Below are 25,081 nucleotides of genomic sequence, written 5' to 3'. Positions count from 1 at the left end.
AATAATGTATCTTAAGACTGTTGTTCTTAAGACACACAACCATGTTTAGATCACGTTCACAGTGTACTTTATGGTGTAGGTGGAATTTTGAATATTTTTGAGATTCAGCATCAGGTGTTTACTTATTTAGTGATTTCATTGCTCTGGGCTAGGTGAAGGGAGAAGGGGAACTTGCTACCTTCTGGACACTTCAGTGACTTGGAAGTGGGGTGCAAAGTTGGCCAAGTCATTGAACCTGTCTGGGACTCTTGATCTGTAAAAGGGGATCGGTTCAGAACCACGACCTGTAACGCGTCTTTGAGTGCTGACACTGTGTGAACGTGAGCCCTGCGAAGCCAGCCTTGTGAGGGTTTCAGAGCAGGAAGTGTGTGGGGCGGGCCTGGCGGTCCGGGGAGCTCTGTCTGCGGCCCTGCTCTGCCCTCGGTGTTCGCGGTGCTTCCTTCCTGCGGCCACGGACGCAGACTCTGGCTTTTCCTGCTTCTGTGGCTTTTAGTCTCTGTAGATGACTGACATGTAGAAACAACAAAGATGTTATATCCTATTTTACATGAAAATCCAAATTCTGGTTTACCTAAAACTAACCAGATGTATGGAACTAGAGAGGTAAATTGGTCAGCTGAACAAAGAGAAAAAAGTTTAGGGAGTTCGAATGATTTTGAGGTGTTACATAGTTAATACTAATGGCATTAACTTACTAACATTAACCTAGATATATTCTTCTTGAGAATAAATATTTTACAGATGTATCATTAGCTAGAGTTTATGGTTGTAAAACAAATCTATTTCAAATAAGGTTTTCTGAGTAGGATTCATAAGCAATTTACTTTCTTTCCAGTGAACTTCTTTCATTCATTCTTCCTACTTGAATGCAAATAAATGGGACCCATTTTATCCCTTGCTGATGCCTTGCGTCCTTACACATCCTTCCGTAAACAGCCCACACAGAAGGCTGTCTGCAGCCTCCAGCCGGCAGAGGCCAAGCTGTCAGAACTGCTGTTGCGCAGGGTCATTAATGCGGGTTGTGCCTGTGGAGTTTTGCCATTGGAGGGCTTTCTGTGACTCTTGTTAAGTTGTTATGTAATGAGTGATTGCCTATAAAAACAAGCTGTAAAGAGCATTTTCATCTGATTTCACTTAAGGGTCACTTTTCATGGATATTGCCAGCAGCTTTTTGCATTTCATGGCTGAGGTTGTTACTTGGGTAAATGATTGAGATTCTGACCCAGGTTAGGAGGTGTTTCGTGTAACAGGGTTGTACTGAGATCCTACTGCTGATCCAGACAGAGAAGGCAAACAAACCCTCCCATCCCTCCGAGATACATATGAACCATACTGAGTCTGACGGGTTGAAAGCAACATTACTCTAACTGCAAGATGCCACAGGGAATGAAGACTGGCAACTTCAGGATGCCTGTGTTTTTTTCTTTTCCTGTTTTAGACCTTGATTTGTGTTTTATGCGTGCCCCAAGTTGATCTCGTGTCTCGTGAGGTAGATGGTTTCAGGTGAAGTGGAGGAGACGGCCATGACCTCTACGCGTCAGCCAGGGTCTGCGGTTTAGACTCTGCTGTGTGAGTCTGAGAATGAGCAGGGCCTTTCTGCTGGATGAGCGTGTCCTCAGAGGAGACCATGCTCATGGGAGCTAATGAGTCAGAGGCTTTTCAGAGACCTGGATCCTACGTAGATGGAAATCAGGGTCCCCCTCACCTTGGTTTTCCCACTGGAGGTGACCGAGGAAAAGAAATGTGGTGGGAAGGTTGGGCCTAACAGTTGATTCTTGAGAACGCACGTGTCTCCGGCCCAGCATTTTGCCGCCTGCCGTGGCCGTCCATGGCAGGTTTGTGTGTAGAGCTGCCAGCTCTATTCTGTGTACACGCAGCGTCCTCGTCTGCTGAGCACTGAGGTCTCACGTAGGCTCCTGCCTGGCCCAGCCTTGTTTTCCTGGTGGTTTTTACTTTATAGGAGACAAAACATGAAACTGGATCTTTATAGAAGTCCTGCAGGTTCTTGCAGAAATGTGGTCCTTGTAATGGACTCCAGTGTGTTACGAATTCACTCAGTGATTTTCACACTGAGGGTTATGAGTCATTAGTTGATTGTGAGGTGAATTCAGTGGGTCACCACTACCAGCATTAAAAGCAAGTGACATAACATAGAAGATGTCAAGAGTGCCACATTGTGTGGTGAAGGCTAATATGATTTCATGAAATGTGAGCTTTTACTGGGTTGCATTGTGAAATTTAGTTACTGTGATTTACATAAAAAACACATGTACCCATCCTCATGTTGGATGACAGTTCAGTTTAATTCTACAAATGGGCTTTGCATCTAATAGTGAACATTTTAAAAGACATTTATTACGTGTCAAGGATGATTTCAAACACATTTCTTTCTCATTTGTGTACTTACATGTGTGCGCCCTCACTGTGGCCCTTGATGGTGTAGTTACTTTGGAGAAGGACAGTGGAGCCCTGTGCCTGCTCCTGTGGTGCTGCTTGGAGGGCAGCAGGCGGCTAGTCCGGTACAGGGCCGGGGCCGTGCCTGCCCACCGGATGGATTTGAAATGGATTCCTCTCTGAGAGATCAGTTATTTAGTTTGAAGGGAAACTTTTAAAAAAATGTTTTATTTATTTTTGAGAGCAAGAGAGGGAGTGAACAAGAGGGGGAGGGGCAGAGAGAGAGGGAGACATAGAATATGAGGCAGGCTCCAGGCTCTGAGCTGTCAGCACAGAGCCCGACGTGGGGCCTGAACTGGTGAACCACAAGATCATGACTCCAGCCAAAGTCAGATGCTTAACTGACTGAGCCACCCAGGCATCCCGAAAATATCTTTTTTAATGTTTATTGTTGAGAGAGAGAGGGAGACACAGAATCTGAAGCAGGCTCAGGCTTCTGAGTTGTCAGCACAAGAGTCCAACATGGGGCTTGAACTCATGAACCATGAGATCATGAACTGAGCCAAGGTTGACGCTTAACCGACTGAGCCACCCAGGTGCCCCGAAAATATTTTGCTTAGATGTTTCATGAAAAAGTTTGTGAGCTTCAGTTATTTTTGAAAAGAAGATCATATTGAATAGAATATGCAGATTGAATGCAGATTCTCAAGGAAGATAATATCTTTATAGGAAAAACCAAACTTTTATAAATGGGGCGATTGTATATTGTACCATTGGTTGGTTGGGAGGTTTGCATTAAAAGGGCCATGCCAAGGGTCTAGAATTTAATTGTTCTGGATCTGCTTCTGAAATTTTTCTTTCTTTGTGGTTATATGTCCATAGGTGTGCCTTCTTCTTCCTGCTCCTCCTCCTCACTGGAAAACATGCTTTTGTTCAATAGTCCTTCTGTGGGCCCTGATGCTCCCAAGATAGAGGACTTGAAGTGGCATTCTGCGTTCTTCAGGAAGCAAATGGGTACTTCCCTGGTTCATTCGCTGAAAAAGCCCCGTAAGCGAGACCCACTGCAGAACAGCACTGGGAGTGGAGGCAAAGGCCTGCTGAAGCAGCCAGACCTGTGTGGGAGAAGGGAGGGGCCGGTGGTCCCAGAGAGCTTTTTGAGTTTTGAAAAGACCTTTGCAGAAGCACGTCTCCTTTCAGCACAACAGAAGAATGGCGTGGCGGTGCCCGACCACGGGGACAGAAGAGACCATCGCTTCCATTGTGATCTCAGTAAGGGAGACTTAAAGGACAGACCTTGTAAACAGAGTCACAAGCCTCTCAGGTCCACAGACGTGTCCCAGAGGCACCTGGACAGCACACGAGCTGCCACCTCCCCTGGAGGGGGGCAGTCAGCACCTGGCACGAGGAAGGAGATCGTGCCCAAGTGCAATGGCTCCCTAATCAGAGTAAACTATAACCAGACCGCAGTCAAAGTGCCTACAACGCCTGCCAGCCCGGTGAAGAACTGGGGAGGATTCCGGATTCCAAAGAAGGGGGAACGGCAGCAGCAGGGAGAGGCCCCCGAGGGGCCCTGCCACCAGCACTCAGACTACCCCTATCTGGGCTTGGGCCGCGTTCCAGCCAAGGAAAGGGCCAAAAACAAATTAAAATCTGACAATGAGAACGACGGGTATGTCCCTGATGTGGAGATGAGTGACTCAGAGAGTGAGGCATCAGAAAAGAAATGCATACACGCCAGCAGCACCATCAGCAGGAGGACAGACATTATCAGGAGAAGCATCTTGGCCTCTTGATGAAACAGATGGCGTGGCAGCACCGTGGGCTTGTCACGGAGTTGCTGCACGGGAGCCCTGACGTGGGGGACACGCAGAAACCCATCACTCCTGAGCTACACAAACACGTTTACTTGCAAGTCAGATTGAATTTTTTTCAGAATCATTTATAAGTCATTGTTGTGAGAAGTGTGTTATCTGCAACTTGTTGAGGAAACACAAGAGTAGATTGTAACCGTAAGACACTGCTAAGACTAGAGGCTGAATTAAACACTAAAATAAGAATGAATGAAATAAGTCTTTAAAGAGGGCAAGGCTCACAGAAGCCTCATGAGTTCTTACTGCCCTCTGTATCCTTCCCAAAGCACAAACTCTCGGTTACCTGAATATGCGGAATCAGATGCAGTTCTTGAGAAACCCTCACGTACCATTTATTAGCCCATAAAGCTTACTTTCTAGGACTGTGGTAGAACTTGAATTCCTGTTTATACTTTGGCCCACAAGGCTGTTTTTTGTTGCATTCTAGTTCTAGGCAGCAGCTCTGAAGCTTCAGTAACTCTAGGGATTCGTGTGTAAATTATAATCGCAGATGGGGGAAGAGAGAATTTTAACAAGGGTCGTTACTGGGAGATCTGAAGGGACAGGGTTGAGCTGCTGCAGCTTGGAGATCTGGGGTAGATGTAGGTCCTGTTTCCTGAAGCACTTGAATGCGATGTGGGAATGGGGCTGGTGGAGAGTGAAGCTGTTAGAAAGTTCTGTGAGAAAGAGCAGTTGGTTCCATGTTTACTAGTCCCCTTGACCTGCCTCTTCCCTAACCACTGCCTTCTGGGCCAGCTTGGGATTTCCCCGGCCTTTGGTGAAACCTGGCCATCTGGTTTCCAACAATACTAATGGCTGTTCAAGTTGAAGCGATGAACTTCCAGACTCTGGTGACATAACAGCCCAGAGCCAACCACTAGTGCATATGTTGAGGAATCTGGGCTTCCAACATGAACAGATTCCTTAAGAAAAAGGAAAAGAAAAAAAAAAAGAAAAAGAAAAAAAAAACAAGTTATATTTTAAAAACAATAGAAAGGCAATAAGTTGCGATAACCTCTTACCATTGACCAAGGTTATACGGGAAAGAGATTGAAAGTGTAATAGGTTTCCTGGAGTCAGAGTTCTAAGCTCCAATTCGTAACTTGGACTTTCTAATTGCAAATGGCAATAACTAGTAAGTTATCAGCAATAATGAATTTAGCATTAAATTTGAGTACAATGTTCTGTTTTTGCACTCACTGCAGTGTGTATGTATTAAGACAGTGGATAGTGTTAAGGTCCTGTTAATTTTCTTTGGCATTCAATGTAGTTGTGAATCAAACTTATGAGAAGGAGAGTTTAAATAGCAATGAGATTTAGAATTATGGGCACTTGGAACAAGCCCAACTTCCCTAAATTATCCTTAGTTTGTTAATATCAGTATTCAGATTCCTGATTCATTTATACATCTGTTTCCATGTGGCAGGGACATTCTGATACTTAATGAGTGATGCTTTGAGTTCTGTAGTTACCTTTCAAGTCTTCCAGGTGATTGTCAACAGCAAAAAAGGCTTATTGAATTCCATCTTGCTATGCAAGTTTTATCGGATGATCAAATAGTAGATCTGATGCATCCCCATTGTATGTATGACATTTTCAAACCAAGTCTTAACTTTTCAAATACATTTTAGTAGCTAATTCAGGGGAGGGGAAAGAATGACCCAGGTTTTTAGATTGACTATTTTTGAGCTATGGGGCTCATTTTGAAAGACTGCTCTCCAGATAAGCTGTTGCTACAGATAATTAGGAGTTTCCTAATGGATCCAAGTTGTACATTAACTAGTAATTTAAAAATCTGATTTTTTTGCATATGGGCAAAAACCTTTTTGCTGGATACGGAAGAAGGTGGACACTTTTTACAGTTTACTTTTTGACCATAGCAACAGCTCTGGGTAAGAGTAGAATATATAGAGGGGTAATCTGTCAAGCCATAGAAAGAAAATCTAAATTTTAGTAAGTATATGGCCTCTCACCATTTTAAGAGGTACCAGATTCATTTGCACTATTTAGGAATGCTAGTTTTGTGCAAAAATAATGCCTTACCTGTTTTTTCCCCACATTTAGGTTGAAAAGCTTTCAAAGTTCCAAGTTATGCTGAACCAAAAACAAAACAAAACAAAACAAAAAAATAAAAACCCACACAAAAACAAAACACAAAAAATAAAAAGCCCACACCTTTTATTCCTGCTTTGAAATGCAAATGGTATAGAGCACGGTTTCTCTGCCAGTGTAATGATAGCTTTGTAAGTCAGTTCACGTCCTGCTGGGAGCTGTGTGTGAGGCGCCGGAGCAGCAGCCCCCCACCCACCCACCCACCCACGTGCACTCGATTAGTGTGGAACCATTTGCTCTTCTTTTTTCTTTTCAGCTTTATCTTTCCTTGTGCATCCTGACCAAGAAATATCTTTGATTATGATCAATGTATTATGTCAAAATGTAGGCTAGTTAAACTTTTGTAAAGTTGCCTGGAATGTCATTTGTTAGGTTATAAACACAAAATCGAAATGAAGGGTTCTATGTGTTGTGTACAAATCTTAATTATTTTGAAATGGACAAACTTGTCATTACATTTGTAACCTTGTACAGAGGAATTTTCACTATGTGCCTAGCTTGGTGTCCATTCAGCTAAAATTGGGAAAAAAAAGGTGCATGAAGAGTTAAAAATCAGAAATTAAAGTATATGTAGAGATGACTATTTTATATTACATGGCCCAATCCTGTATTTATTTCTACCCCCTTTTTGAAAGTATTTATAAAACTAGTTGAGGACAGCTGTATTTTTTTGTTGAACTATTTAGTAGAATTTGTGCCTTTTTGTCTGTATGTGAATAAATGCTGTACATTTTGCAATACATTTTTAAGTGTCTTTTGAAACCTCATTTCGCTAAATATTTAAAGGTGTGTATGACCTCGCGGTCCTGAATCAGTGGCGTGTGTCCCCGTCTCACAGTTTAGGAGTGAGAACCGTAGGGACAACAAGACTGGAAGAGCACAGGTCTCTACGGGGCTGCTGTTCGGCTCAGCTGTGATGGAGAGACACTGAAAAATGGTAATGGTTTTTTAGTCTTCCTCCCCTGAAGTTCCTTCCAGAATACAATTTTTGATCTGAAAATAAACTCTTGGTGAAGCAACTTAGACTATAAGGTCCAAGAAGCCTGGGCTTAACAGGCTGAACTGGAGCTTCTTGGACACGTGACCTCTGCCAAGTCACCTACCCTGCATAAGCCCCCATCTTCCCTTCTGTAAAAAAGGATAACTTCACTCTATCTCTGCTGAGGTTATTGTTATATTTAAAGGCAAGTTCATAAAAAGCATCTCATAAAGCATGCAGCGGGCATTTACGGAGACTATAGTAGGAACAAGGCTTTGATTTCTCCAAGAGGTTACTTGGTGAGCCTTCTGAGGCGGAAAAAAAAAAAATCTGAATGACAGGAAGACTTTAGGTCCTTTAAAAATGATTTTTCAAAAAGGAGTTTCATTAAATGCTTTCTTCTGATTGCAGAATTCTGGATCACTAGGACCAAGAAGAGCTGCATCCTATGTAGAAGGTAGGTCCAGGATTACATCCAGCATTAGGCATTGGCAGAACTGGGCCTAGACCCGAGTTCTGATTTCTGGTTTTGTGTTATCCTTGCCTGAAATCCTCTTTATTTAACTACTACATTCAGAAATGAGCATATAATGAAATGCACCCTCCTTTATACTTGGAACCGCAAGGCTGGTATGGGTTTATAGTCTGTATTCTCTTCTAGATTATGAGCCACGACAGGGTGGTGTTACTGTCCCTAATTTATAATTTTTGTGAAATTTTGGCCAGTGTTTTAAAATGAGAATTGTTCATACATTTGGCTAAAAGCTTTTTTATTTCTCCTTGTTCCTCCTTAGTGACTGTTTACTTCCATGTTGCTTGCTCTGAGTAAGACCCCAGAGAGAGAGAACTGTGGTTTTTCCTGCAAGGTCTTAAAGTCGAATAACCACAACAGCCCCCCCCCCCCCCCCCCCCGGAAATCAAGTCCCCAGGAGGCAAGGGAAGGGCCTAGCCCTGGCAGGTCTGTGATAGGTGATGGGAAATGTGGCACCAGGGACTCGTGTTCATCACTTAGAAAACAGAGTTTACCTTTGAAACATTAGCCATCTGCAGCAAACTTTGCAGTTAATTTCAAGGTTGAACGCTTCAATATGGTTTCCCTTTGGTGCTCAGAACTGCAGTAGATGATGTGTCCTAGTCTGGGGTAGAAGAGCTTTGATTGCCTGGTCATTGAGAGAGAAGAAAAGCAGTGGAGGAGGCACTTGTGGGGAGGAGCCCCGGGTGTTACATGGGAACCAGTCTGACAATAAACTATTTAAAAAAAAAAAGGTCCTGGGGTGTGGGGAGCAAATCTGTCCTCTACTTGACTTCAGCTATTCCCTATGCTGCCGAGTTGGAGGTCTCCGCATCCAGCTCTTCTGAGTTCTGATGGACTGCTTCCTGGGCGTTTCCTCTTGGCTGCATGTAGGCACTTGAGGTTTTGGAACACGGCCTTTTCCCTATCCTGCCTTAGACAGTGTCATCAGAGCCTGAAACCTGGGAGTCCTTTATGAGTCCGTCAACTCCCACAGCCAAATGGTGATCCGGGTCACCAGACACAGACACAGCAGTTATTTTTCACTTCTCTCAATCCTACCATCACTTGCCATTTAGTTCAAGTCTCATCATTTCTTGCCTGGATTATTGCCGTAGCCTCTTACCTGGTTTCCTTGACTCAAGTCTTGCTGAAATTAATCCCTCCCCCCAATTAGCTACAGCCTTGGCAATGCCATGTACACAGTGATAACCTACAATAAAAACGGATTCTGTCATTCCACATAGCTTTCAGGGGACCCTTCAGACTTCTGCAGGTAATTACAAAGCATTTGTCAAATGGCAGCCACTGGTCTGTATTTTATGAATCTTCTTTGGTCTCAACATGTGAGGTAGGCACTATTATCGAATTGGAAGATGAGGAAACCAAAGCACAAAGTAATTTGCTCAAGGTCAGTTGGTGGTAGAGCTGGGAGTTAATCCCAGCCAGAAATCAACTCAACTCCTTGGGCTCTTCTGCCTCTCAGAATATAAAAAAAGTTCACATCATGTAGTTTGTGTGTTCCTGAGTACACTGAGGATTATATATGTGAACTTCAGTGCAATGCATTTCTATAAAGTAAAACTAAGAATCTTGGCTTAAAACATGCTCATTTACTGGTTGAATGCCTGCACATAATCTAGTGGAGAATGAGAACAGTGGGCTTGTGGTCAGTCCCTGAATGGAATGGAATTGCCTTCGTTTCATACACATTTATGTAACACACACAAGCATATGTACGGATAAAATCTATGCATATAGGATCAAAGAAAATAACATTGCTATCAGAACCTTAATTCTATGTCATAACACACGGCTTGGAAACTTAAAGAGAATTACTTAAAATTACATAGTTGCTTGATGATAAATCTGGAATTAAGACTAATGTCTTAAGACTTCAAACTGATGCTATGCAAAACCTTCCAATCGGTATTTCTGTGACATAAAGTACAGTAAATCTGGTTATATTTTAGAAATAAAGTCCTTGCTTCTCAGTCTTTTGGCTAAGATCAAGTGCAGAAATGAATAAACTGAGCAATGCCAAATTAAATAGCAAAGATAAAAGAAAAAAATGTGTCATTCCTGATGGATCACTAGTATATCCTGATATTCTCATTCCTCCTTGGCTTACATATGGATGTTTGAAATAGTGCATTTATAATTATGGGTTAATTATGGTTATTTTACCCACTAATCTTGCTGATGGCTCTAATTTCAGGATGATTACCAGTGTGATACAGTTTCTTTATGAAGCAAATCTTTTTCTCTGGTGTTTTCCTCCCCCACGTAGCGACCTCAAAGGGCGCTTTCCTTCTTTTCTAATTATGGCTCTGCTCCAACTTTACTGTTTGAATTGTTTGAGCTTGTGTTTTTCATATTAAATCCCTGTGATCATATCCTTGCTTCAACTAGTCCCAAGTACTTACCTTTCAAACATCACGCTTTAAAATACCATGGTTGGGGCACCTGGGTGGCTCAGTGGTTAAGTGGCCGACTCTGGATTTCAGGTTAGGTCACGACCTCACAGGCTGTGAGTTTGAGCCCCTCGTCGGGGCTCTGCACTATTTGGGACTCTCTCTCCCTGTCTTTGTACCCCCGCCCCACCATCTCTCTTTCTCAAAATAAACAAACTTAAAACAAAATCCCATGCTCGTTTTGACACAGAAAATCATGTAATACTGTATCAGCCACTTTACAATTGCTAAACACAATTTAACATATTTATGATTTTTTTGGTAGATATTTGGTAGACAGGACACTTTTTTTGGGTGAAATTGTTACCATTCATTAAAGAAATCTGGAAACAGTCAAAAGAGATTGTCAAATTACGTGCATTATATAGAAAACTTCTTAGGAAAAGCACCTTCACATCCAGTGGGATTTGGTCATTTTTTTAAAAACTTGAAACTGGCTATAAAGTCCAGTAACTTCAGTGGAAAATAGATATCTAAGCAAGGGAAGTTAGCTTAATTAGTGAGCTACCCTCTTTTGAAGGTTTTTGCTTTTCTTAAATGGGTGATAAGCATTTCACCAAACAAGTGTTTATCTACCAAAAAATGATGAATATGTTAAATTGTTTAGCAATTATAAAGTAGTTGATGGCATGTTATATGATTTTCTGTGTCAAAACAAGTATGATATTTTAAAACGTGATGTTTGAAAAGGATTTACTCACTGAGTACTTGGGACTAGTGGAAGCAAGTTGCTTAACTTTTATGATACCTCTGGAAAGGGAATAATACCTAACTAGCAAGTCTGCTGAATTACATAAGGTAATAAATGTAAAATGCCAGCACAATGTCTTATATATGATAGGTGCTCCATAAATAGACATTATTCATACAGATGAGATGATGATTTGTAGAAACATAACTTTTCTCATTTGTTTTTATCCCCCTATCATTTATATGAAAGGAGATGCTAGTATCACATTTTTAATCTTTACAAATAAATCTTAGTGCTAATAGGCTTTCTATACATATTTTGCTCTGATTTGTTATATTCTTTGAAAACAGGATGAAAATATTGAACAAAAAATCCCATGATGCTGTATTAAAGGCTTCAAGGGTTTTAAATAAACATTAAAAAAAATCATGATTAGTAGGCAGCTACATGGATTTACTAACAAGGAATATATCGGAATAAATTTTCTTCTTGGTCAGGATTACTAGAGGAGGTCTGGGAAGTATGACAGTTGTAGCATAAACAAACTTTCTCTGGACAGAAGGCTGGGTATTTCTTGATGTTTCTGTGATGGTGAAGCAGCAGCAAAGGGCCAGATTAAAAACAGGGTGAATAACCAACCCCCGTGGAACCTGACTGATTCTCCGTTGTGGGAGCTGGTAGCTGGTGTGTTCTAAGAGACCAACTGCACTCATACCTGTCTAGTTTTTTTTTTTCATGATTTTCATCAAAATATGGGTGGTATGTTTACCAAACCTATAGATGGCATCATTGTAAATAAAAAGTTGTCATGGGTACAAGAAACATAGCACTAAAAATAAAGCAGACATGGTCCCTATGCTTGTAAGTAACAAACCGTGGATGACAGAATTGGAGCCAAAATGACCTCAGCACACTGTCATGACATAGTAAGATTTAAAAGGGATGAATGACCAGTCTGGCTTCTGGGGCAACGATTTGGCTTAGCTAGAAAACCTTTGAAAAAAAGACTTGAAGATTGTAGTCAACAATATGCCCAATATCTTCAACACTAAAATTTAAATTCCCAAAAAGCTAACATGATTTTAAGTGATAGTAATGAAAGTACACATTCTAGAATAATTTTTTCCCTCATTATAAATACTGAGAAATTATATGTACATATCCAAGAATCACTAACTAAATAACTCTTATGTTTCCATAAGAGACTATGTCAGACTATTTTTGGGGCTGGGAAGAGGGGAGGAGTATGTGGTTTGAATGACAATCCGTCTCCTGGAGGTTCTAACAACATGGTCTTCCCCAAACTTCGTAGGTATCACTTCCCCTCTCCCCACCTCTCTGTCATGATCCAGAACGAGGGAATTGTAACCTTGACTATAATTTTTGGTTCTGGGCATAAGACTGATACATCCCAAGTATGCCTGGTGTAAAGTAGGTGCTGAATAAATATTTATTGAATGAATGAAGAAATATATGTGAAAATCAGAGCATTTTGAGACGAGTAGCTGGCAAAAGTACTCAAAACCAAATCCTTTGAGGAAATGGGGATGTTTACTTACTTGCAGGCAGAACATGAAGATTATTTTCAAAAGGCTAAAGACCTGCCACTTGTAAGATGGTTTAGACTTACTCTGTTGCACAAGGCAGAACTAAGGCAGGAAGACACATTTCAGTTCGATGTACGGAAGAACCTTCTAATGGTCAAACTGTTGGAAAGTAGACTGGGCCATCTCGAGAGAGTACCCCCCCCTCCAGTTCTAGTGCGTTTAGACAGTGGGGGAGGGTAACAGCAGTAATTTGTCCTCTAAAAATACAGTAGTGAACTTTAAGCATGTATATTTAGAAAGAGACTAGAGAAGATTCAAAGTTAGCTCCGCAGTGTTATTCTCACATGCTTACATTCCAATGTCCTTGAGTGGAAGAAACGAGTGGTGTTAGAGCCAGCGCATGGGAGGGCCTACGGGAACGCGGGCACGTGTGCCCGTTTTGTGGTGAACCCCGGGGCTGCAGAAACCACCTACTTAGTGTAGATTGTTTTCTTGGGAGCTGGGTGCGTGCCCGTGTTGTAAAGAAAGATGCCTTCCCATCCTATGATTTTTGTTATTTAAGTATATACATGTTTGTTTAGTTTCTATATAAATACTAAGATTGTTAACACTGCCCCAAAGGCACATATTTGTACAAGTTTTGAGGGCTGGTGAGGGACAGATTTCGTACATCACTGTGGGGTACTGCATGTATCTACATGTATATATGCATTTTTAAATAAACTAAAAAAACAATCATTATTTTTGATTAAAATGTTTATAAAAAAGCCTGCTCCAGATTTGCTATTTTGGAAAAACTAGTGAAATACATTATGGTTAAAGAACAGAATTTATACTAACATGTTTAAAGTATTTTTTCATTCTTCCTTGATTTGTCTGAGAGTTGGCTTGGCAGACTGTGCCGCTATGAAATATTCATATTTGCTGAATAAACAAACGGCTGAATTGTTGCTAATGTTCTCCCATATTTGGGGTGGTTACAGCGCTCACACCAAAGGAGAAATTAGAAGATTGATGGCTGCCTCAATTTGCATATTTGTATACAAAAGGAAGAAGAGGTAATCATATCTCTTTTCTTCCTCAGGGAGACCCAAATAAAGAAACATGAATAAATAAAATGAACTAGCTGTGTTGTCCTTAATTTCAGATTTACATCATTTCTTTTCACTCTTTTCCTATTCATGTCCCCTGTCTCCTAAAATACAGTTCAGAAAAATGATCCTGTCTCTGTAAATGACGGCAAGACTGACCAATATGAGAAATGTCAAACATTACGCTACGTTTTTTTCATTGAAATCATTAGCTAACAGACTTCTCTGAAATAACCACACATGTTCAGTTCTGTTGGTCAACAAAGCTAAAGTCTTTTCAAAGTCAGCGGAGGTAAGAAGGCCTATTGTCTGCTTATTAGTAGCCCACCCTTGGAGAATATCTAAGTATTCAAGAAGGCGCTCTAACTGGAGATCGGGTTCTCAGTATTGAAGGGTAAAGAGTGGGTGCCTGTGGCCAAAGGCTGGAGAAAGTGGTTACACTGGAAGATCTACCTTGAAGAAATGAGTCTGGGAAGTTCGATTTTCTTTTTGAGAAAGGAAAATTATATTCCATTTGTCTATAATGTTCATTTCTGAAGTGCTTCCTCCAGTCTCATCTTTTTTGTGTAATTCTAACAGCTTCTCTAATTAAAAGTTTTTAAAAATAAATTTTATATTCTATAAACATGACTGAACATATTACATGGAAATTAGTCTGTGAGTGACATGGCAAGGAATTCACATTAGAGAATCAAATGAAAAATTCTTAGGACATGAAAGCTAAGTGCCTTAATCATTTAACTATCGTATTTGTATTATTTCATCTTGTTGCTGAATTTGACACTAGCAACCACTTGTCCCGCCTTCAGTCCCACCTGCCTTTAGTTTTCTCTAGAGAATCATCCTGCATTCTCTTGGTTCCAGCCTCTCACTGATCCCACTCAGTCTCCTTCAATGACAATTCTCCCTGAGCTCATTCAACAAATGAAGACATCTTCTAAGGTCCTGTCCTTAAAAATTATTTTTCAGATTTTGAACAGTTACTGAGCACCTCCCATGTGCCGGAATCTATGCCAAGAGTAAGGCTACAACAATGAAGGGGGGCAGACACGAATCCTGCTCCCAAGGAGTTTGCAAACTGTTGAGGAGGCCACTGAAGAAAAAATTTCAAAAAGTTAATTTCAAATTTTCCCAAGTGCTATGAGTCAGAAAATACAGCACATTCTTACGAGAAGTACAAGGGGACCTAGTCTAGTCTGGAGGCGGGAAGGCACTGAGGCAGGGCTGTCTGAGCAGTGGTCTGAAGAACGTGCGGATGGCGGCGTATACACGGAGGTCCTGTGGGGAGAAGCACGACACGCTGACGGAACCATCAGACTTGGGAAGAGGGCGTCGGCCTCGTCACGGAGCCCCACGGCAGGCTCCCTACTCCACGGCTTCCAACTCAGCCCGACGCCAAAGACCCCATTTCTGTGTCAGCGCCAGTCTTAAGCTTCTGACTGCATCATATTTACACATGCATGTTTTCACGCCACTTCAAACTCAATTCCTTATTCTTTATCTAGACCACTGCAGCAGTCCCTAACTTGTTAACCAGATGCAAACTCGTGCTGTAGTCACCAGAGAGCGGGGTGTGCCAAGTTCAAACTAGGAGCAGAGAATTGCTAACTACATGGATCTATGAAGAGCATCCAGACTGCAACAGTTCAGTGCCGATGCGTTTGCAGAATTTATGGTTAGTCCTGCTTTGAGTGACAGCAAAACAAAGAAAAAATCCCCCAAATTCTTAAATATCGATATTTGGCAAATACTGGAAATTGTGTAAATTAAAAATGAATCACTACAATTATACATTAAAATACATGACAGCATCATTTTAGAAAGTGCATAATTTATTACATTTATGAGTTTATAATAAAATGGGTATTTGGGAACTTAAAAAAGTAACAATTAGATGTAGAATTTTCCAATCATGGAACCTGAAATATTAAAATTCTAGCATTGTCTTTCTCATGATTAGTGTAGTTTAAGAATTACTATGCTCTTCCAAAAGGAAGAAAGGGGGAATTAAAAGACACATTGATGAAGGCAGTGAGTTCTTCTCAGCTGGCTTTATTCTCCACTGAAGCTCAATACAGGGTTATATTTTCTTTACTTACAGGAAGCTGTCACTGTTCTGTTCTCCATAACCCTCGAAACAGAATGGAAAATGCTTATGCAAAACAACACAAGCCTTAACCATTCTCTGCAGGATTTTACCATTTCAATACACTTCTAGTCCAACAGCTTTCCCAATTCTAAAGTTCTGTGAGTGAACTATGAATATTTTTAAATATTTTCCAGATTCATCATGGAGGCTGCTTTTCTTCTCTGCACTGTAATCACACTGAGCTGCAATTAAAATAGACAATCAGTAAGTAGATACTTTTTCTATGGAAAGTCTTACACTAATACAAAGTATAATGTATCACAACTTACAATTATTGCAAATAATCTGACTGGAAGGGCTCCTGGAAGAGATCATTGTTTGTGTTCCTTTCTATTTTACTCTTGAGTCTTTTTAAAATACCTGTATTACACTAGAGATATGCATGTCAAATACAACATTCCATAGCTCCGAGTGATATACAGTACTTAGAATTCCAAGACATATTTCACAGATGGGTCAAAAATATCTAGATAAAAGTTAACTAGAAAAGTGGGTAAAATACGAACTGTGAGCCAGTATAACCCAAGGCTGGTAATAAGAGGATCATAAATCATAGTGAGAAAGGTCTAATAGGAAAACAGTCTTTAAAAATCACTCGGAGTTGACACTGTATACACACAGAAAGACGCCCAACAGTACACAAGATTATATGCACTGCCGTCCTTCATCCTGTAGCCCGCTCACCAGATACAACCACGACTTCCATTTTCTGTTTCTAGAAATACACTCTAAGTGAGAACAGATGGATGGATTTCCTCATGCCCACTTATTTAAACATGATAAAGGACTATATACACTTTTCATCTTTGTTTTTTCCTTCTGAGTGATCTACCTCACAAGTAGCTCCATGTGGGACCTACTTCATTCTTCTTCACAGTGGCAAACATTTCCCCGGATGGATACTCTATAATTTACCTTGTTTTCTATTGATAGCCATTTAGATGGCTTTGGACCTTTAAAATTATAGGCAATGTTGCAATTACTATTTTTACATGTTTCCTTGCAGACTTGCCCAGGTTCCAGTGCACACCACAGGCAGAATAAACTCGTAGAACCGGGTCCCAGGTCTTGTACATGACAGTTTTTGAGAGATACGGCAGACTGCACTGGTACATGTTTGCATCAGTGATGCATGGAAATGTCCGCCTAGTGTATCGTCAAGCTTCATGATCTGACCTGATCATGAAATGGGGAAAACCGGTATGTGATTATGCTTTAATCTTGTATTTGTTTTATCAGTGAGGATGAGTATCTTCTTAGATGTTTAAAAGCCATCTGTCCTCCCTTTTCTGCAAATATTTTTTGTCTATTCTGTTGTCCATTTTTGTTGACTTGGCCACTCTTTATATATATTAAAGATATGCTTTTGTCACATGTATTGCAGATCTTTTCTCAGTTTTTCATTGACTTTATGGCTTTTTAATATGCAGATATCTGAAATTTTACATGTTCACATTTTTTTCCCACAGTTTTTAGATTTTGTGTTCTTGCTTAGAAAGGCTTCACCAAGCTGATTTAACTGTCAACAGAACACAGTAGGGCATTGAGTAGTTTAGACTCATACACTTAGAACACGTCACCACAGTCCAAATATGAAGAATGTACAGAAAGTTAGTCGGAATAGCACATTTAGAACACAGAGGGCTCAGTACAAGGCAGGGTTTGTGCGTGATGCTGGGCTGCCTGGTGAGTATGTGTATTATTTCCACAGTAGAGGAAATGATAACTCTTTGACTCCTTTCTTTCTTTAAAATTTTTTTATGTTTTTTTTTTTTTTTTGAGAGACAGAGAGAGAGAGCATGAGCAGGGGAGGGTCAGAGAGAGAGGGAGATACAAAAGCTGAAGCAGGCTCCAGGCTCTGAGCTGTCAGCACAGAGTCCTACGCGGGGCTCGAACCCACAAACCGTGATATCACGACCTGAGCTGAAGCCGGAAGCCCAACTGACTGAGCCACCCAGGTGCCCCTGACTCCTTTCTTTCATTAAGTACCAGGCCCTTAGCAGGATACTCTTACTAATAGCAGTTTCCAGTTTTTAGGAGAAAATGGGAAAATTCGAAAGAATCCAGAGAAAGCAAAGATAAAAGCTAATATATGTCTAAATAAAGGAAGTTGGTAACTTGGACTCATTTAAAATAGAATAAAAATTAATTCCAGGGTATAAATTCCTTTCTGTGGATGGGAAAAATGCTCAGTGATTACTTTTCATCTTCAAATAAAAATGGGATGAAAGGAGAAAAGCTTAAGGAAAAACCTGTAAAGTGCTTACTGACATAACATTAAAAAAATCTCACAAAGAGAATGGCAAAATGTTTGTCATTAGAGAGTTTAAATCACAGAAGAAAAGCCGATGTTGTGCTCTTTGGGTTTAATTCTGTCAGGAGGGAGGCAGACTAAACTAGCTCCCAAGTGGATTATCCAGTTAAGGTTCTGTAACTGTACTCTCTTTACTACAGAACTTACGGTAGTGCATTTTAAGTAGACATTTTCTTTACCATATTCTTTAAAAATGGTAAACTTGAAGATTTAAGGATTGTGATATAGAAATTTAATTTCTTATAAAACTACTTACTAACCACTTAATGATTACACTAAGTGCTTATCTGTGTTAATCCTTTTGATGTTTCAATAACTCTAAGGGAGGGGTTATTATGCTACATCAAACATGAAGAAATGGAGGCTTAGAAGGGTTGAAATTGCCCCAAATCACATGGCCACTTAATGGCACCAGGCTATTTGCCAAAACACCTGCTCTTAAATTACTGCCCAGGACACCCAAAACAATGTTTTCTTGAATAATTATTTACTTACTCCATTAATTCATAAGTTCATAAGAAGTTTACTTGGTAAAACTCTGATTACTCTCAAAGGGGGGAAACAGAAGGGCAAATTAATGCATTTTCTCTAAGTGCCATGCTGTATTCAAATCAGCAGCAGATTTTAAAAATCTACAAGTATCACAGCTCAGTATTTAGAGCTGCTTTACTATGTATGAAATGATATAATATCTGTATGTAATATTTTGATTGAAACAGCATTTAAAATCAAATGTAATTAATCAGTAGTAACTTAGTTTCTCTGCCTACCTCCATCCATCCATGTAGCTATCTAAACCATTTCCAGCCTGTCCTTATAACTACTAAGTGATCTCACATTTAGAACAAATGGCGCATTTCCTTTAAATGATGTGCCTATATTATGACTAATTATCCCTTAGTATTTTATTTATATTCTGCATTTTCTACTCTATTTCCCAATGGACAACTTGTATATAGTGTTTTAGATTTATATGGTTATATACAAATGTGCATTAAATGAAGGTAACCTATAGGACAAGTAAAATTTTCCATTTAAAACCTACAACAAAAACAAAGTGCAATTTGAAGAATTACATTCAAAGCAATGTTTTCTACTTCCAAAACTGTCAGTGATACATGCCTAGACAGAATAAAATTCTAGAGCAGTGCTGTCCAAGATAACTTTTTGTGATCACAGAATTCTATTTATGCTGTCCAATTTGAGAACCATAGTTACACAGGAGCATTTGAAACCCAGCCAGTGTTAATGAGGTTTTCAAATTGTTAATTTACTTAATTTTAGTAATTAATTAAAATTGAAACAGCTGCTTATGCCTAGTGGCTACCATACCAGGCAGCAGAGGTCTAGATTTTGGTGTCAATTTAGGAGATCATGTTTATTTCTGCTGTTAAAGTTTACTATTTCAATCTCAAACATTAAAAAGACTAATTTTAAACAGTTTAATCAAGTAAAAATAAAACTACTATTTCTCTGGGAGCTTGGGAGGAACTTATCTTTGGTCTGCTCAGACTCTTTACTGTCCAGGGGTAACGAGACGCGCTCTACCTGCTGGGAGGCCAAAGCCGCCCTCTGCTCCGCCGCACTCAGACGCCTCTGGAGCCTGCTGGCTTTCTCCTGATGCTCTAGAATTAGTTTTTCATTCTATAAAGGAGAAATATAAAGCAAACAAGTTAGACATCCATATATGACATGGAAAGGTTTTGTGGAATAATCAATAAAATATCTGAATATCATTTTACCCCTTGTAAAATGCAAAGACAGATCTCCACATTAACCCTTTTTCAAATTATATTTTGACTAAATTGTTCTCTTCCCCCTCTCCATGCCACCAAACAAAGTGAATCAGAGGTTAAGAACCAGACTTTCAATATTTGATATTAACCTTGAGAGAACCAGAACTTCGGTAGGACGGGATGAGTTGTGAGAATGTGTACTTCTGCCTCATTCTTAGCCGGTGCAGTGCTGTGTGCTGGTGCACTTAGGACTCCTGTGCTACAGGGCCACTGGGGTGGCTCAGTCAGTCAAGCCTCTGACTCTTAGTTCAGGATCAGGTTATAATCTTGCGGTTTTGTGGGTTCAAGCCCTTGTTGGGCTCTGTGCTGACAGTACAGAGCCTGCTTGGGATTCTCTCTCTCCCCTTCTCTCTGCCCTTTCCCCATTCATACTGTCTCTCAAAACAAAATTAAAAAATAGTAACTAATATGCTATATCCATCTTCTAGAGAAAGTAGGACATTGCCATTCTTTTATTTTACATTTTTTAAAAAATGTTTGTTTTTGAGAGAGAGAGAGAGACAGACAGAGTAAGAGAGCTCGAGCAGGGGAGGTACAGAGAGAGAGAGGGAGACACAGAATCCAAAGCAGGCTCCAGATTCTGAGCTGTCAGCAGAGTCTGACATGGGGCTCAAATTCATGAATTGTGAGATTATGAGCTGAGCTGAAATCCAACGTTTAACTGACTGAGCCACCCAGGAACCCCATATGACATTGCCATTTTTAAAGCTCAATTTTATTCAAGGAATGGGTATAGCTCAGTTGGTTAAGCATCCAACTCTTAATTTTGGCTCAGGTCATGATCTCACAGCTTTGAGACCGAGTCCCATGTGAAGTTCCACACTGAGCACGGAACCTGCTTGGGGCTCTCTCCCTCTCCGTCTCCCTCTGCCCCTCCCCTGCTCACATGCATGCTCTCTCTCAAAATAAATAAATTAAAAAAATAGGATCTTTGCTGATGATTAAGGTGAGATTAAAAAATTTTTTTTAATGTTTATTAATTTTTGAGAGAGAGAGACAGAGTGAGTGAGGGAAGGGCAGAGAGAGAAGGAGACACAGAATCCAATGAAGGCCTCTGGCTCTGAGCTGTCCACATAGAGCCTGATGCAGGGCTTGAACTCACAGACTATGAGATCATGACCTGAGCTGAAGTTGGCTGCTCAACTGACTGAGGCACCCACGCACCCCAAGGTGAGATTTTTATGGTGGAGCCTAATCCAGTATGAGATTATCTTCATAAAAAGGGGAAATTTGTACAGAGACACTGACATGTATATAAATATATATATACATATATATATTTCTTTTTAATTCTTTTTTTATGTTTCTTTATTATTGAGAAAAAAACAGAGCATGAATGAGGGAGGTGCAGAGAGAGAGAGAGAAACACAGAATCCGAAGCAGTTTCCAGGCTCTGAGCTGTAAGCACAGAACCTGATGCGGGGCTTGAACCCACAAACCATGAGATCCTGACCTGAGCTGAAGTACGCTTAACCGACTGAGCCACCCAGGCGCCCTGACACTGACATGTATAAAGGGAAGACAACAGGAAGACACAGGGAGAATACCATCTACAAGCCAAGCAATGCCAGAAGCCCCCAGAAGGTAGGCGAGAATCATGGAGCAGATTCTCCCTCAGAGGGAACCAGAACCTCCCCACCCCCCCGCCGTTGACTTCTTGATTTTGGACTTCTGGTCTTCAGAATTGTGAGACAATAAATTTCTGTTGTTTAAATGATCAAGTTTGAGGAGTGCCTGGGTGGCTCAGTCGGTTGAGCATCCAGCTTCGGCTCAGGTCATGATCTCACAGTTCGTGGGTTTGAGCCCTGTGTCAGGCTCTGTGCTGACAGCTAGCTCAGAACCTGGAGCCTGTCTTCAGATTCTGTGTCTCCCTCTCTCTCTGACCCTCCCTTGCTTGCACTGTCTCTCTCTGTCTTTAAAAAAAATAAAAAACATAAACCATCAAGTTTTTAATATTTGTTAGAGCTGCCTCAGGAAACTATATGGACATCATGAATATAAGTCTGTCATAATATGCTGCCAGGAAGACAAGTTCAAAGAAACTATCAATTAAAAAAAAGTACTAGTGCTCTCCATACATACTAACCTGAAAAAGTTTTGTACAACAAGAATTGTTATGCAGTTTTCTGGCACCTTACTGAACTGAGAGAATAATACCAGTCTAATCAGGAATAGTAAGAAAAACACATTTTCTATGAAGAACTACACAGTACCCAGGTCCAAATAGGTAAGTGACAACAGTGACTGTCATGCCTAGTAATAAAAATACTGAATACAATATACTTCTAAAATGAGGTTATATGTTTTATTGTGCCCAAAAGCAAAATTGAATTTTATTAAGAGAACCATATTGGCCATTTCAATTTACCAAGATATTTAAATATATAGTCTTACATTTAAAAGGCATATCATTAACACTAGAGAAAACTTGGGGGAAAAATCCCATCATCTATAATAATCATTTTCATGGAATCATCAGACTACATATACTGTGCATTTTCCCATGGTTAAGGCACAGTCCAGATTAGGTAAGTCATAATATACGCAACTGTTCTTTTTCAACTGATCATTTTGGTTGCTTTTGATCATCTAATATTATTAATATTACTATGCTGAATATCTGCATTTAATTTTTTTCATATTTTAAATAATTTCCTTAAGTACAGATTCCTGGAAGTAAAAACTATAATAAGTATTTTGATGGCTATTGTTTGTTTTGTAAATGGCTCATATCAATTTATAATGTTTTGAAACTTGACAGTAATTATTTCACTGTGGCTTTTATAGATGGCCACAAAAATTCGCGGACCATAATAGCCTATTAATGAAATTCCAACAAATACAATCAACATTAGAACATCAAATGAAGAACTAGAGTTCTAGAAGGCTCTAATCATAATCTAAAATTGTTAACTTTTTTTAAAGACTCAAAGAGAAAAATGATGAGCTTTTGCTGCGTTTAGTTCTAAAGTGTTAATTTCAGGGTGCTTGGGTGGTTCAGGTGGTTAAGTGTCCAACTTTGGCTCAGGTCATGATCTCATGGTTCATGAATCTGAGCCCTGCATTGGGCTCTGTGCTGACAGCTCAGCCTGGAGCCTGCTTTGGATTCTGTGTCTCCTTTCTTTCTGTTCCTCCCTTGTTCATGCCCTCTCTCTTTGAAAAACAGATGTCTAAAAGAAATAACTAAAGCATTAATCTAATGGAGTATTTTAATGTATTCTAGTAGGCAACAGTAATTTCCACATATCTTCTGTGTTGTATTAAAACAAAATAAGAGGAATGGGCTAAAAAATATAATCTCAGACATGCTTAGAAATGAAGGGGATCTTAACACATTTCCTCCAACACTGCACAAGTTATACTGGTGAAACTGAAATAAGACCTCTACCTTTTGTCATTTACATATGATGAGTCACTGACTTTCAGTGCTTTTATTCACATTATAAAATGTGGACTGTTAGGGTTATGGATCATTTCTCTACAAGGAATACTCACATCTGTATGGTCATTTCCAAGTAGAGAATTAATCTGGAGTTGGCTCAGGTAAAATTCTCTAACATGTGTATCAAGCTGCAGCAGAAAGGACTTCCCTGGAGAGTCATTATCTTACCTCAGCTACCTTTTCATTTGCCATTTCCAGCTGAGAAAGCAGCTCTTGGGTATGAAGTTTCTGTCGACTCAGCTCGCTCCTATTAATCAAGAGACATCCCCCCCGACCAAAGCCATTAATATAATTGTCCAAAAATTGAAAATAGATTTTTCAGTGATATATATTCATATTTTGAACAGAAATATCTTCTTATGTGCAAAATAAAGTCTCTTATTAATAGACTATATTTTATAGAACTCATTACTTTATAAAATGCACATATATTTTGGAGACTGGCTATACAACAATGTGAATACACTGGACACTACTAAACTGTACACCTAAAAATAACCAAGATGGTAAATTTTATGTGTATTTTACTGCAACTAAAAAAATGTTAAAATGTTAAGTTTTATGTATATTTTAGCACAAAAAGCAGAGAAAACCCCAGACATCTATTCGAAAAGTGCTCAATGTTTTTCTCAAAGTCTTCAATGTTTTTCTCTGGCGGTATTAAAATGAACATATATTCACATTAAACAGATATAGTATTTGTTATTATAAAATCTCATATTAAACAAATATAGTACGTTACTGTAAAATCTCAAACAGATATAGCATCTGTCATTGTAAAATCTCATAAGCTATCATGATTCTCAGCTACAGTATGCATTTTTTAAAAAATTTTTTTAATGTTTTATTTATTTTCAATACAGAGAGAAAGCATGAGAGGGGGAGGGGCAGAGAGAGAAGGAGACACAGAACTGGAAGCAGGCTCCAGGCTCTGAGCTAGCTGTTAGCACAGAGCCTGATGCGGGGCTCGAACCCACGAACGTGAGATCTGACCTGAGCCGAAACTGGAGGCTTAACCGACTGAGCCACCCAGGCGCCCCACAGTATGCATTTTCAAGGTTCATCTACAGTACTTCTTGGAGGAGTTCAGTTCTTGGAAATTTAACGTACTGTTAATCACTTCAACATCATTTCAGTGTAATATATTCAGGATTGGTACTTATGTTTTGGTTGTATAAGTGCAATATTTTATACATTCATATCCTTTATGCTTTAATAGCTGGATTTATCCTATGCACAGTGCTGGTTTTCTTTTCTTTTTTTTAATGCAACATGTAAGCATTATTTTGCTTTTGGCCAAAGGTATTTTCTTTCTTTCTTTCTTTTTTAAATAGTTTATTGTCAAATTGGTTTCCATACAACACCCAGTGCTCTTCCCCACAAGTGCCCTCCTCCATCACCACCACCTCCTTTCCCCCCCTCCCCCTTCCCTTCAACTCTCAGTTCGTTTTCAGTATTCAATAGTCTCTCAGGTTTTGCATCCCTCTCTCCCCTCAACTCTCTTTCCCCTTTCCCCTCCCCCTGGTCCTCCATTAGGTTTCTCCTGTTCTCCTGTTAGACCTATGAGTGCAAACATATGGTTTCTGTCCTTCTCTGCCTGACTTATTTTGCTTAGCATGACACCTTCAAGGTCCATCCACTTTCCTACAAATGGCCAGATTTCATACTTTCTCATTGCCATGTAATACTCCATTGTGTATATATACCACATCTTCTTGATCCATTCGTCAG

The 25,081-nt window shown here is 39.9% G+C and overlaps 2 protein-coding genes across 12 annotated transcripts in view; one reads left to right on the top strand and one right to left on the bottom strand.

Annotated features, from left to right (window-relative positions):
- Positions 1–7,098, top strand: part of JADE1 (jade family PHD finger 1) — a 58,701-nt gene extending 51,603 nt beyond the window's left edge. For all 11 annotated transcript variants that reach the window (XM_029941060.1, XM_029941051.1, XM_029941038.1 and 8 more), the window contains one exon: positions 3,277–7,098. In XM_029941060.1, coding sequence (XP_029796920.1) covers positions 3,277–4,187 — 911 coding nt within the window. In that variant the 3' untranslated portion in view covers positions 4,188–7,098. The remainder of the gene's footprint in view (positions 1–3,276) is intronic.
- An 8,586-nt stretch (positions 7,099–15,684) lies between these two features.
- The window catches only part of SCLT1 (sodium channel and clathrin linker 1), a 203,976-nt gene continuing 194,579 nt past the window's right edge, over positions 15,685–25,081 (bottom strand). The window contains exons 19-21 of the mRNA XM_029941012.1: positions 23,519–23,597; positions 19,661–19,756; positions 15,685–15,980 (exon numbers count right to left, since the gene is read on the bottom strand). Of these exons, the coding sequence (XP_029796872.1) occupies positions 15,918–15,980; positions 19,661–19,756; positions 23,519–23,597 (238 nt within the window). The 3' untranslated portion in view covers positions 15,685–15,917. The remainder of the gene's footprint in view (positions 15,981–19,660; positions 19,757–23,518; positions 23,598–25,081) is intronic.

This window comes from Suricata suricatta, chromosome 1 (genome assembly GCF_006229205.1).
Source record: "Suricata suricatta isolate VVHF042 chromosome 1, meerkat_22Aug2017_6uvM2_HiC, whole genome shotgun sequence".
Lineage (NCBI taxonomy): Eukaryota > Metazoa > Chordata > Mammalia > Carnivora > Herpestidae > Suricata > Suricata suricatta.
The sequence above is the reverse complement of the archived record's forward strand: the minus strand, read 5'-3'. Positions and strand labels throughout refer to the sequence as shown.